Below are 12,334 nucleotides of genomic sequence, written 5' to 3'. Positions count from 1 at the left end.
TGTTACAAAACTGACTTTCTAAAGTAATTTCAATCCTCACATATAGCTGGGAAACTGTTAGGAGATAGAACCAGTGGCTTTTTTTTTTTAAATTCCTATATCTAATTAAGCACTAACTGGTTTTACTATTTTACTGTCTTGACATTGCTTATTATTATTATTGACTGAATTCTGTCCCCTGTTCACTTTGTTTTGTTTGAAATTTAAAGTTATTTTCTTACTGTGTTTATCATACCTGTTTTAATAAACTGCTTTCTTTAAATGCAATAAATTCTATAAAATAAAAAAAAAGTTAAACATAGAATTAGCATATGACCCGTCAATTCTACTGGCAGGTATATGCCCTTGGAAACAGGTACTCAAGTTGGCAGGTGTACATACATGTTCATAGCACACTTTTGGCAACAGCCAGAACATGGAAACAGCTCAAATGTCCATGGGTGGATGGATATACAAATTTTAGTGTGCACCTAAAATGGAATATTATTCAGTGATAAAAAGGAATGGATTAGTGATACAAGTTACACTGTGGATGAATCTCCAAAACATTATGATAAGTGAAAGAAACCAGACACACAAGAACACATGTTATATGATTCCATTCCTATGAACTATCCAGAACAGGCAAATCTATAAGAAACAGAAAATAGGTTAGTGATTGCTGGGGGGGGGGGGGGGGGGGATGGTACGGCGAGAACCTTCTTGACAGGGGCAGGGTTTTACCTGAGAGTGATGAACGTGTTCTGGAACTAGACAGAGGTGGTGATTATACAGCGTTACTAATGAACTGAAAATCACTGAATTGTTCACTGAAAAATGGCTAATTTTATGGAATGTGCATTTTATCTTGATAACAAAAAAATAATAGTCTTCTGAGATTTAAAGGCTTGGAATCCTTAGCATTTGAAGATCCCTCGTCACCTGTCACCCTATGGAGATATACTCAGGAGCAGAGCCTGCGCTGGTTCTGACGGGCACAGGTGCTCACCGAGAGGTGCGATGGCACAGCCCCTGAACGGGAAAGGTGCAGGGAGGCACAGAGATGACGACAGCTCAGCACAGCCTGGAAGGGCGCCTCGCGGTCCCCAAGCAGACCCAGCAGTAGAAGGACATTGATGATCAGTCAGGACATTGATGGGAGCGGCAGAGGCGGAGCTGGACAAGTGCTGGGCCCAAGGTCTTACACTTGACCTTAGGAGTAGTGAAGGCCATTGAAAGTTCATTTTGAAACAGGTGTGTCATATCAAGGATTATGTTATTAAGTCATTCTGACACCCTGTGCATGGTGGGTGGACTAAAAAAATTGACTGGAGGCAGACAGAGCAATCAGGCTGTGAGACCCAGGTGAGATTCAAGAACATCAAGTCGACCAGCCCAGAGGAGCGGACCAAAGCATGGGGGGGTTGCTCACAGTGAATGCCTGTCACGGGCTTTAACAGGCAGACTCGAGACCTAGATGATTAGAGCTTAACCCCCTTCTCTGCCTCTTACTTACTTTGTGACCTTGAGCAAGTTACTTAATTTCTCTGTGCTTTCGTTTGTCCGTCCACGGAAGAGTTGGGAGGGTGCCTGGGTCCCTGGTGACGTCTCAGACGGTGATGATGGTTGTGCGTTGGATGCCCGCCACGCTCTGCAGAAGCATAGGTTTGGTTGGGAAGGTGCTGTCTGAGGGGAGCCAACTGGATGTGGACATCGGAGCTCAGCCACCAGATCAGAGAAGTGGCTGCAGGAGGGGGAACTGCACCCACACAAACAGGAAGTGTTTGTTGTCAGGAACTGGACTAGTAACATAATTCCGTTTCCTCTCCCTGCCCTTCACAGCAAAGTGCTCCTTCCAGCTTCTCTACTCAGTGGTGGGAAACAGCCTGAAATGGTGAATGACAGGTGCTGGGGCCGGGTGAGGGGCTCTGGGGGCCTGCAGACAGAGCCCCCCCAAGGCCTCCCATTCACCAGCAGGCGGGTGCCCATGCACATCCTTCTGAACCCTGCTGTCACTCACACACACTCTTTTGCACATAATGAGGGGATACACGAGGTCCAACAATTAAGTTTGCGAACTTGCCACCGTGCGCCTAGTACATTGGCAGCCCTGTGCAAACAGCCCAGTAAGGTTCCATAACCTTGGTATATCAGTGTCTCACAGCTGTGTTTGTGTGGACGTGTGGAGGTGTCTTGCTGAGTGGCGTTCATTATTGTTGTTGCATGTTTTTGTGTGCCGTTGCGAGAATGTCTGAGCTTGAATTAGAGCAATAAACAAACATTAAATTTCTTGTTAAACTTGGCAAGAGTGGAAGTGAAATCAGGGACATGTTAGTCCAAGTTTATGGGGATAATGCCACAAAAAAAATGGCAGTGAACAAATGGATTAAACATTTTTCTGAGGGGAGAGAGCGTATCACTGATAAAGAGAAGTCAGGGCAACCAGTAACGAGCAGAACTGATGAAAACATTGCAAAAATTAGTTGAATTGTGCGTCAAAATCATTGGCTGACTGTGAGAAGCATAGCAGACCAGGTAAACATCGATAGAGAAACAGTTAGGAAAAAATCAAAAACTTTGGCAAGAGAAAGGTGTGTACAGAAATGGTCCCAAAGGAGCTCACCGATGAACAAAAGCGAAGGAGAGTCGAAGTTTGCCAAGACGTTTTGGGCCGTGTTATCACTCGTGATGAAACGTAGGTGTACCAATATGACCCTGAAACAGAGCATCAAAGTGCACAATGGAAGTCAGCCAATTCTCCATGACCAAAAATGTTCTGTCAGTCTAAACCAAGAATCAAAACAATGTTGCTGACCTTTGTTGGTATCAGAGGGATTATTCATTATGAATTTGTACAAACTGACAAACAATTAAGTTTACTATTTGGAAGTGCTCAAAAGACTGCATGAAAAAATTAGACAACCTGAACTTTTCGCCAACAATTCATGGCTCTTGCCTCACGACAGAGCACCAGCTCACATGGCACTGTCTGTGAGGGAGTTTTTAGCCAGTAAACAAATAACTGTATTGGAACACCCTCCCTACTCACCTGATCTGGCCCCCAGTGACTTCTGTCTTTACCCGAAGATAAAGGAAATATTGAAAGGAAGACATTTTGATGACATTCAGGACATCAAGGGTAATATGATGACAGCTCTGATGGCCATTCCAGAAAAAGAGTCCCAAAATTGCTTTGAAGGGTGGACTAGGCGCTGGCATCAGTGCATAGCTTCCCAAGGGGAGCACTTCGAAGGTGACCGTAGTGATATTCAGCAATGAGGTATGTAGCAAGTTTTCTAGGATGAGTTCGCAAATGTAATTGTCAGACCTCGTACTGTTCTGCAGTTTGCTTTTTTCACTTAAAATGTATCATCCTTTGTATCACTATATAAAACCACCTCATCTTTCTAATGTTCACAGCATTCTACAGATGTAACATGATTCACTCTACCACCCCTTTGATGGCTATTTAGGCAATTTCCAATTTTCTGCTTGTACTTCCTTACATGTGTAGCTGGGGACACTTCTGTGTTTCTATAGGGACAGACAGGCAGGTGACATTTGATATGAATAAATGATAAGTCCTGTCTGCGTTCATTGCAAAAGCAGGAGCCACAGGTAACCAGCCAGATGGAGGGTTTAGTCCACAGGCTGGTGCAGAAGAGCTGTGGGCAAACACCACTCGTGCACGGCCTGTTTCAGTTCTTTCTGGCTCACCCACATGGTTTAGCTGAGGCAAGCCTCCTGCACAATTCTGAGGCACTAAGAAAGAAAATAAATTCTTAGATATCCCCTCTCCCTACCCCCCAAAAGAAAGAGAGGGTTCCAGTCCTCCTGTTTTGGCCCTGGCCAAACCCTCTCCCGCCCAGCCCCTAGTCCTTGTCCAGGAGATGTTTTTCATGAGTCTGGGACTGTAATAAATACAATAAAAAAATGAATCCAGTCATGTGCCACTTAATGACAGGGATACATCCTGAGAACTGCGTTATTAGATGATTTTGTCACTGTGCGAACATCATGGAGTGAGGGCACTTACACACACCTAGGTGGTGTACCCACTGCACACCTGGGCTCGATCCTATACCACCTTCGTATGCGCAGTCCATCCTTGATCAAAACGTTATATGGTGCATGACTGTCTTTGGTCTTTGTCCCCAGATTCTGGCACACAGCTCCTAAAAACCTTGGAATTTCCAGAGTGACAAGAGTGTCTTTTGTATGCTAATGAGACGACTGGCAGCTGGGGCCCCTAGGTAACTTAAGAATGGGAGATAGTCACCAGAAAAACCAAGGTAGGATTAGAGGGTGGGAACTTTCAGCCCACCCCCCATCCCGAAGGAGAGAGGGGCCGGAGATTGAGTTAGCTACCAATGGCATGTGCCTCAATGAATCACGCCTGTGTGAGGAAGCCTCCATAAACCCCAACACACTGAATGGGGTTCAGAGAGCTTCCAGGTCAGTGAACACACGCACGAACCCAGAGGGTGACGCACCCCAATTCCATGAGGACAGAAACCCCCGAGCTCGCGACTTCTCCCCACCCCAAAAAAGATAGAGACGGTTCCTGTCCTCTCTGGTCCTTTCTGGACCTCACTGTACATATCTCTTCATCTGGCTGTTCCTCTGTATCCTTTATCATATCGCTTATAATAATAAGTAAAGTGTTTCCCTGAGCTCTGTGAGCTGTTCTAGTAAATTATCAATCTGAAGAGGGGGTTTTGGGAACCCTTGATATCTAGGCAGTTGGTCAAAAGCACGGGAGGCCCAGGCCTTGCGACTGGTGTGTGAAGTGGGGTCGTCTTGTGGGAACTGAGCCCTTAAGCTGTGGATTCTGACACTGCTAACTTGAGTTGACAGTGTCAGAATGGAACTGAATTACATGACACCCAGCTGGTATTCAGAGTGGTGGAGAACTGGTTGGTGTGGGAAAACGCACCCATTAGGTGTCAGCATGGTGTTTGAAAACACCACACAGGCGCTTCCTCCTGGCATGGATGCAGCAAGCTCACAGGTGTGACATGGATGGCGCCTCGGCTGGGCAGGTGCCCGCGTTCTGTGCTGGGCTAGTTGGACCAGAAGAATTAGATCCGTGCGTGTGGTCATGTTGGGTCAGGTGGGGTGGGAATGTGGAACGTGACTGGAATTTCTCCCTCAGGTCCTCCACTGGGACATGCCCGCCCATCAGCTCCTGGATCACCTTTGTCCAGGACTTTTGATCAGAAGCGGGAGAGGGTGGGGGGTTCTCGCTAAGTGAGTCATTTCCTTCTGAGACCCGGGCTGAGGCGAGGGGAACAAATACTATTTTTTTCAACTGCTTTAGCTTCGGGAGACAGGTTTAATAAATCTGTGTCCTTCGACTAGTACAAAGTGACTTCTTGATTTACCGTATATTTGTAGCAATGGCTTAGGCAGTAAATGGCATTTGAGAAGCTGCTTGGTTGAAGGCGAGGGTGGTTGGGGGTAGGCAGTCTGAACCTGCCTGAGTTTACTATAAGCAGTGATTTAATTTCTTTTCCTCCTTTGTCTCGTCCTCCGTGTGAGGGGATTAATCTTTAAATCCTCCACCTCGGGTTACCTAATAACAGGCACACAGCTGTTTTTGCCAGCCAGCGTGTTCCCACTGACAGCCGCTCACTCATTAACACCTCTGGAAGGGCTAAGTGTCCCGGTTAAACTCCAAATGCACTGCAAAGCCACAGACCATGTCACCGAGACACCCGCCCAGCTGTGCACACTGATTTAATTAGTGAGCGGGTATCAGGGCATCCGATGGAACCAGATCCATCACTGCTACCAGTGGGGAGGGTCCAGGGCGATCTGAGCTAAATCCCAGCTTTGCCCTCAAGAATGGCTGTGAAATGACAGGTGGCTCAGCCTCCATTCCTGACTGGGATGTGATGTCACCAGCCTGAGTGGCTTGCTGAGCACAAAATGGGGCAGTGCAGCAAGGCGAAGGCAGGCACTGGCTAGGTGCTGGGTCCTCCCTGGTCCTGGGGAGAGCATGGGGGTCTGAACAGAGGGTCAAGGTGAGGGGCTTGGTCCTGTTTCACTGGTCTGGAGACAGAGGAGACTTGGCGACAGCTCTTTATTGCCCACATGGAGACCTTCTGGGACAGAACTGTCATGGCTGGAAGTGAACCACGTAATGAGAGAGTCACCATCCCAGGTCCTTCTCGGTCCAAACGCGGCCCAGTGGCTGCAGAAGGATGCAGCTGCTCATGAAGGCGGTGTACCCAGTGGGGAGGCATCTTCCCTAACCCCACACTTCTTGTAGGAATTAAATATAGGTCGAGTCACCATTAGGTGACTAAACCCTTTCTGGGAGTTCCTGGTTGTCTTTGGATCCATTAAACTCCCTTTCGTTTTTCCAAACCTCCTCTGAGTTTAAGGAGGCACCCCCCCTCCTCCCTCTTTCTCAGCTCTCCCCAAGGGGGCGGGTGGGGAGCAGAGGAGATGGAGACGCGCTTGGAAGCAGTTTCCTGCACGTGGCCACACCGTGGGCCAGGGATGCCTCTGTCCCGCTCTGTTTAATGATCAATTTTTCCCCGGCAGGAAGTCCGACACAGCCCGGTTTGGGCCCCATTCTCTGTGACACAGAGCAGGCACCTGCTGCAGGATGGCGGGGGACAACTCCACGAGTGACACGCACGCCCTTGGGCCGCAGCTGAGTGTGGCTGACATTGTCATCATCACAGTGTACTTTGCCCTGAACCTGGTCGTGGGCGTATGGGTGAGAGAACTGCGCCAGGGGACGGGAACCAGGGGGCATTCCCTGCTGCGTCTGTAGTGTCTCTGGGGGCGGCTGGGGCCCGCTGGGGCCCTGCTCCCAGCCCCGGGGTAGATTTGTCCGAGACCTTGACTCACCTCCCTTCTCTCTGTGGACAACGGTTTCTCAGCCCTTAAAGTGAGGAAGAAGAAGGTCTCTCTGAGGGGTAGGCAGTACAGGAAGCTCACTGGGCGTTCATACGGCTGGGGGCCCAGGCACAGCCTGTCGTCTTCCTGGCCTCCGTCTCTTGGGTGTCAGATGGACTCCCATGGAGGACATCTGCCTGAACGACAGAATCACAGAGGTTCCCGGCAATACCCCAGACTTGCTGGATCAGAATCCAGAGGGAGGGAGGGGCATGCAGGGCCTGGGTATCTTGATTTTTAAGAATCTCCCCAGGGTACCTGTCTCTGCCGCTTAGTCCCATTCATAAGCCAGTTCCTCTTGGTCTTGATAAGAAAGAGCCACGATTTGAGCCCATCACAGAACCCAGTGGAGTGGGGGCCTGCTATGCAGACACTGCACACGTCACCTGTCCTCCCATAGCCCTGAGCACAGACGAACCTCGGTGCAGGTGAACTGTGGGCTCAGAGTACTGGGCTTGTTCGGTGAGCCCCAGGTCCCCACAGACAGGGCAGGTGCTGTTGTCTATCCATGCTGCTGACCTCGGAGGCTTCCTGAAGACGAAGTGCATATAGCAGGCCGGCCAGCTTTGGGTCTACAGAGGTCAGGCTACCCTCCATGTACCAAGGGTCCCCAGGCCAGAGTCCTGGAGCCCTGACATGTTGTGGTCTTCATCTCCTAGGGAGAATGAAAATCCGTTCCTATCTTCCTGGGCCCCCAGTCTGATTCTGAGGGTTGAGGACGGGTCCCCTGCTCTGGCATCCTAGGAAGTTGCTTGACTTTCTGGGCCTCAGGGTCTTGATGTGTAAGATGGACACACCATGTATGTCCCTAATGCCACGCCCCTGAGATGGGGAGGTCTTCCCCCTGAGGGGCCCACCTGGGGCTAGACCCTGCTGCTGGTTCAATAGTAGGACTGGAAGTGGTGGTGGTGGAGGTTGTGGTGGTAAGAGCAGCAACGACAGCAGCAGTAATTCGAATTTATTCTTTTGTGGTCAAATAGTAAATCATAGTGGTGGCCATTGGGAAAGCTGGGTGGTAGTCCTGACTGGCTGTGTACTTGGAGCCCATTACTTAACCTCTCTGGGCCTCAGTTTGCTCAAACACACAACATGAATGTCTGTGCAGCCCACCTCCCAGGGCTGTTCCAAGGACCTCAAGGGGCAAGTGGATGTGAGAACCTGGTGCCAACCATAGTGGGCAGTATTCCTGGGAGAGCTGGTGGCTGGGGATTCAGAGGAGGGGCGTTCACACGGCACAGAACTGGCACCAGGGGCTTTCTGGATGAGATGAGGTGAGAGCCAGGCTGGGAGGTCAATAAGATCTCGTGCAGGAAGAGGAGGGGAGAGGCTTTCCCGGCCAGCACCAGTGGGGGATTTAGCTGGAAGTGCACACCTAAGAAAGGTGTTTTGAGCATCTGAGGCCAGGCCCTCTGCTTCCCAGGGACTCACCTCTCTTAGCTCAGCCTGGCTGGTGACCAGGCAGTGGGGTTGTGGGAGTTCTGACCTGTCCCTCCAAGAATGAAGCTGGGTGCAGCCAACAGAGAGCTGTGAGCACATGCAGAAAAGAACAGGGCCAGGTGAGGAGGGTGCAGGAGCCAGATCCCACAGGGATCAGATGCAGTGCTCATGGCCCAGAGGCAGAGAGAGCAAGCTCTGCAAAGCTGTTCTGATGGTGAAGTTAGGAGAGCCAGGGGAAGGCCTTCAAGGAGGTGTTAAACCTTTACATCCATCAGGGTATCTGTTAACAAGTGACAGAAAACCTATTTCAGATGTGATCAAACACTGAAGGAAATGTAATGGCATCCATACTGGAAAGTCCAGCAATAGGGAAGGCTTCAGGTACAGTGTGATCCAGGGGTTCGCAGTATCATCAAGGCTATGGCTGCACTTCCCTGTGGTTCTCTCAGCCTCCTTCCATGTGTGGCTTTGTCCTGAGCCCAGTTTCCCTCATGGAGGCAAGATGCCCAGCCTAATGGTTGAGCCTAGATTTAAATCCTGACTCTACCACTTACTTCCTGGTTGTCCTTTCACCTCTGAAAGCCTTGGTTTCCTTGTTGGTAATGTGGCAATGATCACGGTACCTACTGCATGGGGCTGTTTTGAGGACTAAACACCTCACACAGATAAAGCACTTGGAACCAACTCTGCTACAGAGGGGCTCTCAGTGGATATTAACATGGTTGCCGTCCAACTCCCAGGAGGCCAGGAGCAATCCCAGTTACACTCTGGCTACAACCTCTTAAGTCAGGGACTGTTCCTGAACCATGTGTGACAGCTAAGGAATGTGATAGGCTCAGGGCCCCTGAAGCTAGAGATTGGGTTAGGACCACTTGAGCCAATTGCTGGAAAAGACGGGCTCCTTTAGGAAGGAAAAGGGAAAGAAGAAGGCAATTTGCAACACCCACTATATCCTTGAAAGATGAGAAGGCACGTTAGGAAAAAGCATGGGTTAAGGCCAGAGCTGCTCTGGAGTTGTACAGTGCACAGACTACACAGCTGGATGCGGCCATGTTTGCTGAGGCTGTCAGAGCCCCCAGACTGCACTGCGTCAGTGTCGCTACTCACAGGGACAGAGAGGAAGTGTGGGAGTTGAGACTGGAGGGAGGCAGGGAGAAACCACACACAAGCTATGAATGGCAGGTCCAGACAATTTGGCTTAATCATCTTGAATACGGTATATGGGGCAATTAAAGTCAGGAAGAAAGAGGCTTATCTGGTGATTGATATTTTGTCATCCAGCCTTATGTTACAATACGTACGTTGTGAAAAAAGGAATGCAAAATATACTGGGGGTGCCAAAAAAATGTAGACACGTGGACACTTTGATCAACGTTGCTCAAGCAGTAGTTCGCCATAATCAGAAGTGTCTGGACGCTGATGGTAACCACTTTGAGCACCTCTTGTAATTGCAGAAGTCAAACGTGATTTGTTTTCATCTTTTGTTATTGGTATATATTGAGTATTACAATTTTAATAGTTTTTTTCCTTTCTTAAAATGTGTATACTTTTTTTTTTGTCACCCTCTGTATATACCGTGTTTCCCTGAAAATAAGACCTAGCCGGACCATCAGCTCCAATGCATCTTTTGGAGCAAAAATATAAGACCCAGTCTTACTTTAATATAACATAAGACGAGGTCTTATTTTAATATAAGACCGGATCTTTATAATAATATAATAATAAAATATAATATAGAAATATAAATATAATACCGGGTCTTATATTAATTTTGCTCCAAAAGACACATTAGAGCTGATGGTCCGGCTGGGTCTTATTTTCGGGGAAACACAGTATCTAAATTCACCACTTGTGTCCCTCTTTTCAAATATTTTCTGTTTTCAGTCTCACATCTTTTCAGTTTCTCTTGTTCAGATGGCACTAAATGAAAAAGGCACCTAATCACTGACCCTCATTGAACACTTACCAGGTCCCGGGCGCCGTTTCAGCATGGTACGTGTATTGACTCATTAAACCTCATAAAAACCCTACGAGAAAAGGAGTCCTATTAGGCCCACATTACAGAAGAGGAAACTGAGGCACAGAGGTTAAGTCACTCGCCCACGGTCACATGGCCAGGATTTGCTCCCTGGCATTCCGATTTTAGATTTTTTATTCCATACACATGGAGCACAAAATTCTATATTCCCTCCAAAACAAAAGCATACAGGAATACTTGAGCGATAATTTATTGAAATGTGTTACAAATATAAATATTAGAAGTAAAAGATCAAGGCCAAAGGGCTCTCAGATTCTTTGGCTCAAAGTCTTCGTTAAGAGACAAAACAGGAAAGCCCAGCTCAGCTGCTCACTGCAGAATGATCTCAGGGAGGCCAAAACCTAGACCTGACCTTCAGGGCGCAGTACCTGCCCTGAGGCTGTTTGACGAGCCAGGGATAAGAAGCACGGAAGAGCCTGATTCAGCCAGACACATAGCACCCCAGTCAACAGTGGCCAGCTGTGCTCAGGGTCACCGGCTCCCTGCTGTATCTGTTCTTGCCTCCCCCAGGCTGAGAGCGCCCTGAGGGGGAGCCCCCCAGGAGGGGTGGGTGATGGTCTGGAGTAGGCTAGAAATGAGTGAAGGCCGGGAGAAGCTGACCGCTGGACCCAGGAGCAAGGGGGGCAGGCTGGATGGGGAGCTGGCTGCCTGTTTTTTTGTTTTTGTTTTTTAAAATTTAATTGAGTAATATTCGCACAACGTAAAACTCACCATTTTAAATTAACCATTTAGAAATAAAAATATACAATTCAGTGGCATTTAGTACATTCACAATGTTGTGCAGCCATTATCTCTATCTAGTTCCAAAACATTTTTGTCTCCTCAAGAGGAAACCCCACAGCTATTAGCAGTCACTCCCCATCACCCCCTCTCTCCACCCCTGGCAACCACTAATCTGTTTTATGTCTTTATGGATTTACCTATTCTGGACATTTGTATAAACGGAAACACACCACATGTGGCCTTTTGTGTCTGACTTCTTTTACTTAGAATGTTTGCAAAGGTCTTCATTCCTTTTTATGGTTGGATACTATTCCATTGTGCAGAGAGACCACATTTTGTTACCCATTCGTCACCTGGTGGACATTTGGCTTGTCTCCACCTTTTGGCAGTTGTGAATACTGCTGCTGTGGACATTCGTGTATGAGTTTTGTCTGAACACATCAGTTCTCAGTTCTCTTAGGGAGGAACCTAGGAGTGGAATTTCTCGGCCCTAGGGTAATTATATGGTCAATTCTTTGAGAAACGGCCAGACTATTTTCGCAGCAGTGGCACCGTTTAACATTCCCCCCAGTGATGCATGAGGGTTCCAATTTCTGCCTCTGTTCCGTAGTCCTCCTGTCGAGCCAGCAGGAACACAGTGCGCGGCTACTTCCTGGCAGGCCGGGACATGACGTGGTGGCCGGTGAGTGTACCTGGACACCTCCGCCCCTCCTTCCAGGGGGACCACATCTGACCTCTAGTCAGCCAGCATCTGCATCCCGAAGGTCACCGCCCAGCCCAGCTCAAGCAGGTGGTGATGGGGCAGGCTGAGGTGTCAGGAGGTCCCCAAGCTGGGTGTGTAGGGGTGAGGTGGCTGGGTATTGTGGAACGGCGGGGATTTGGAGTCTGGGGGGCCTGCAGCTGATTCCTTTCGCTCTCTGCCTTCCAGATCGGAGCCTCCCTCTTTGCCAGTAGCGAGGGCTCAGGCCTCTTCATTGGACTGGCGGGCTCGGGTGCGGCTGGCGGCCTGGCTGTGGCGGGCTTCGAATGGCATGTGAGCTCCTAGAGAGTGGGTGCAGGCTGTGGGAGGGACGGCACAGCCACCTTGAAAGGCACTGGATGGGGGCTACATTGGAGTCCACCCCTCGATGGCCAGAGGGGCACCTCCCAGCAACTTGGGCCAGCCAATGTCCAGATGGTGGTATTCCTGTGGAAGTCTGGTCCTCAGAACACCGAAGTGCTGGACAGACCAGCAGGAAAAGAGCT

General features: G+C 49.0%; 1 protein-coding gene across 2 annotated transcripts in view; it reads left to right on the top strand.

Annotated features, from left to right (window-relative positions):
- The first annotated feature begins 6,548 nt into the window (after positions 1 to 6,548).
- The window catches only part of SLC5A10 (solute carrier family 5 member 10), a 60,903-nt gene continuing 55,117 nt past the window's right edge, over positions 6,549 to 12,334 (top strand). Inside the window, exons 1-3 of one of the 2 annotated variants that reach the window (XM_074320882.1) lie at positions 6,549 to 6,709; positions 11,700 to 11,771; positions 12,018 to 12,122. In XM_074320882.1, the coding sequence (XP_074176983.1) occupies positions 6,596 to 6,709; positions 11,700 to 11,771; positions 12,018 to 12,122 (291 nt within the window). In that variant the 5' untranslated portion in view covers positions 6,549 to 6,595. The remainder of the gene's footprint in view (positions 6,710 to 11,699; positions 11,772 to 12,017; positions 12,123 to 12,334) is intronic. The other variant, XM_019753759.2, reaches the window with a different exon arrangement.

Source organism: Rhinolophus sinicus, linkage group LG15 (genome assembly GCF_036562045.2).
Source record: "Rhinolophus sinicus isolate RSC01 linkage group LG15, ASM3656204v1, whole genome shotgun sequence".
Taxonomy (NCBI): Eukaryota; Metazoa; Chordata; class Mammalia; order Chiroptera; family Rhinolophidae; genus Rhinolophus; species Rhinolophus sinicus.
Note: the sequence above shows the minus strand (reverse complement) of the source record. Positions and strands in the feature narration are given on the sequence as shown.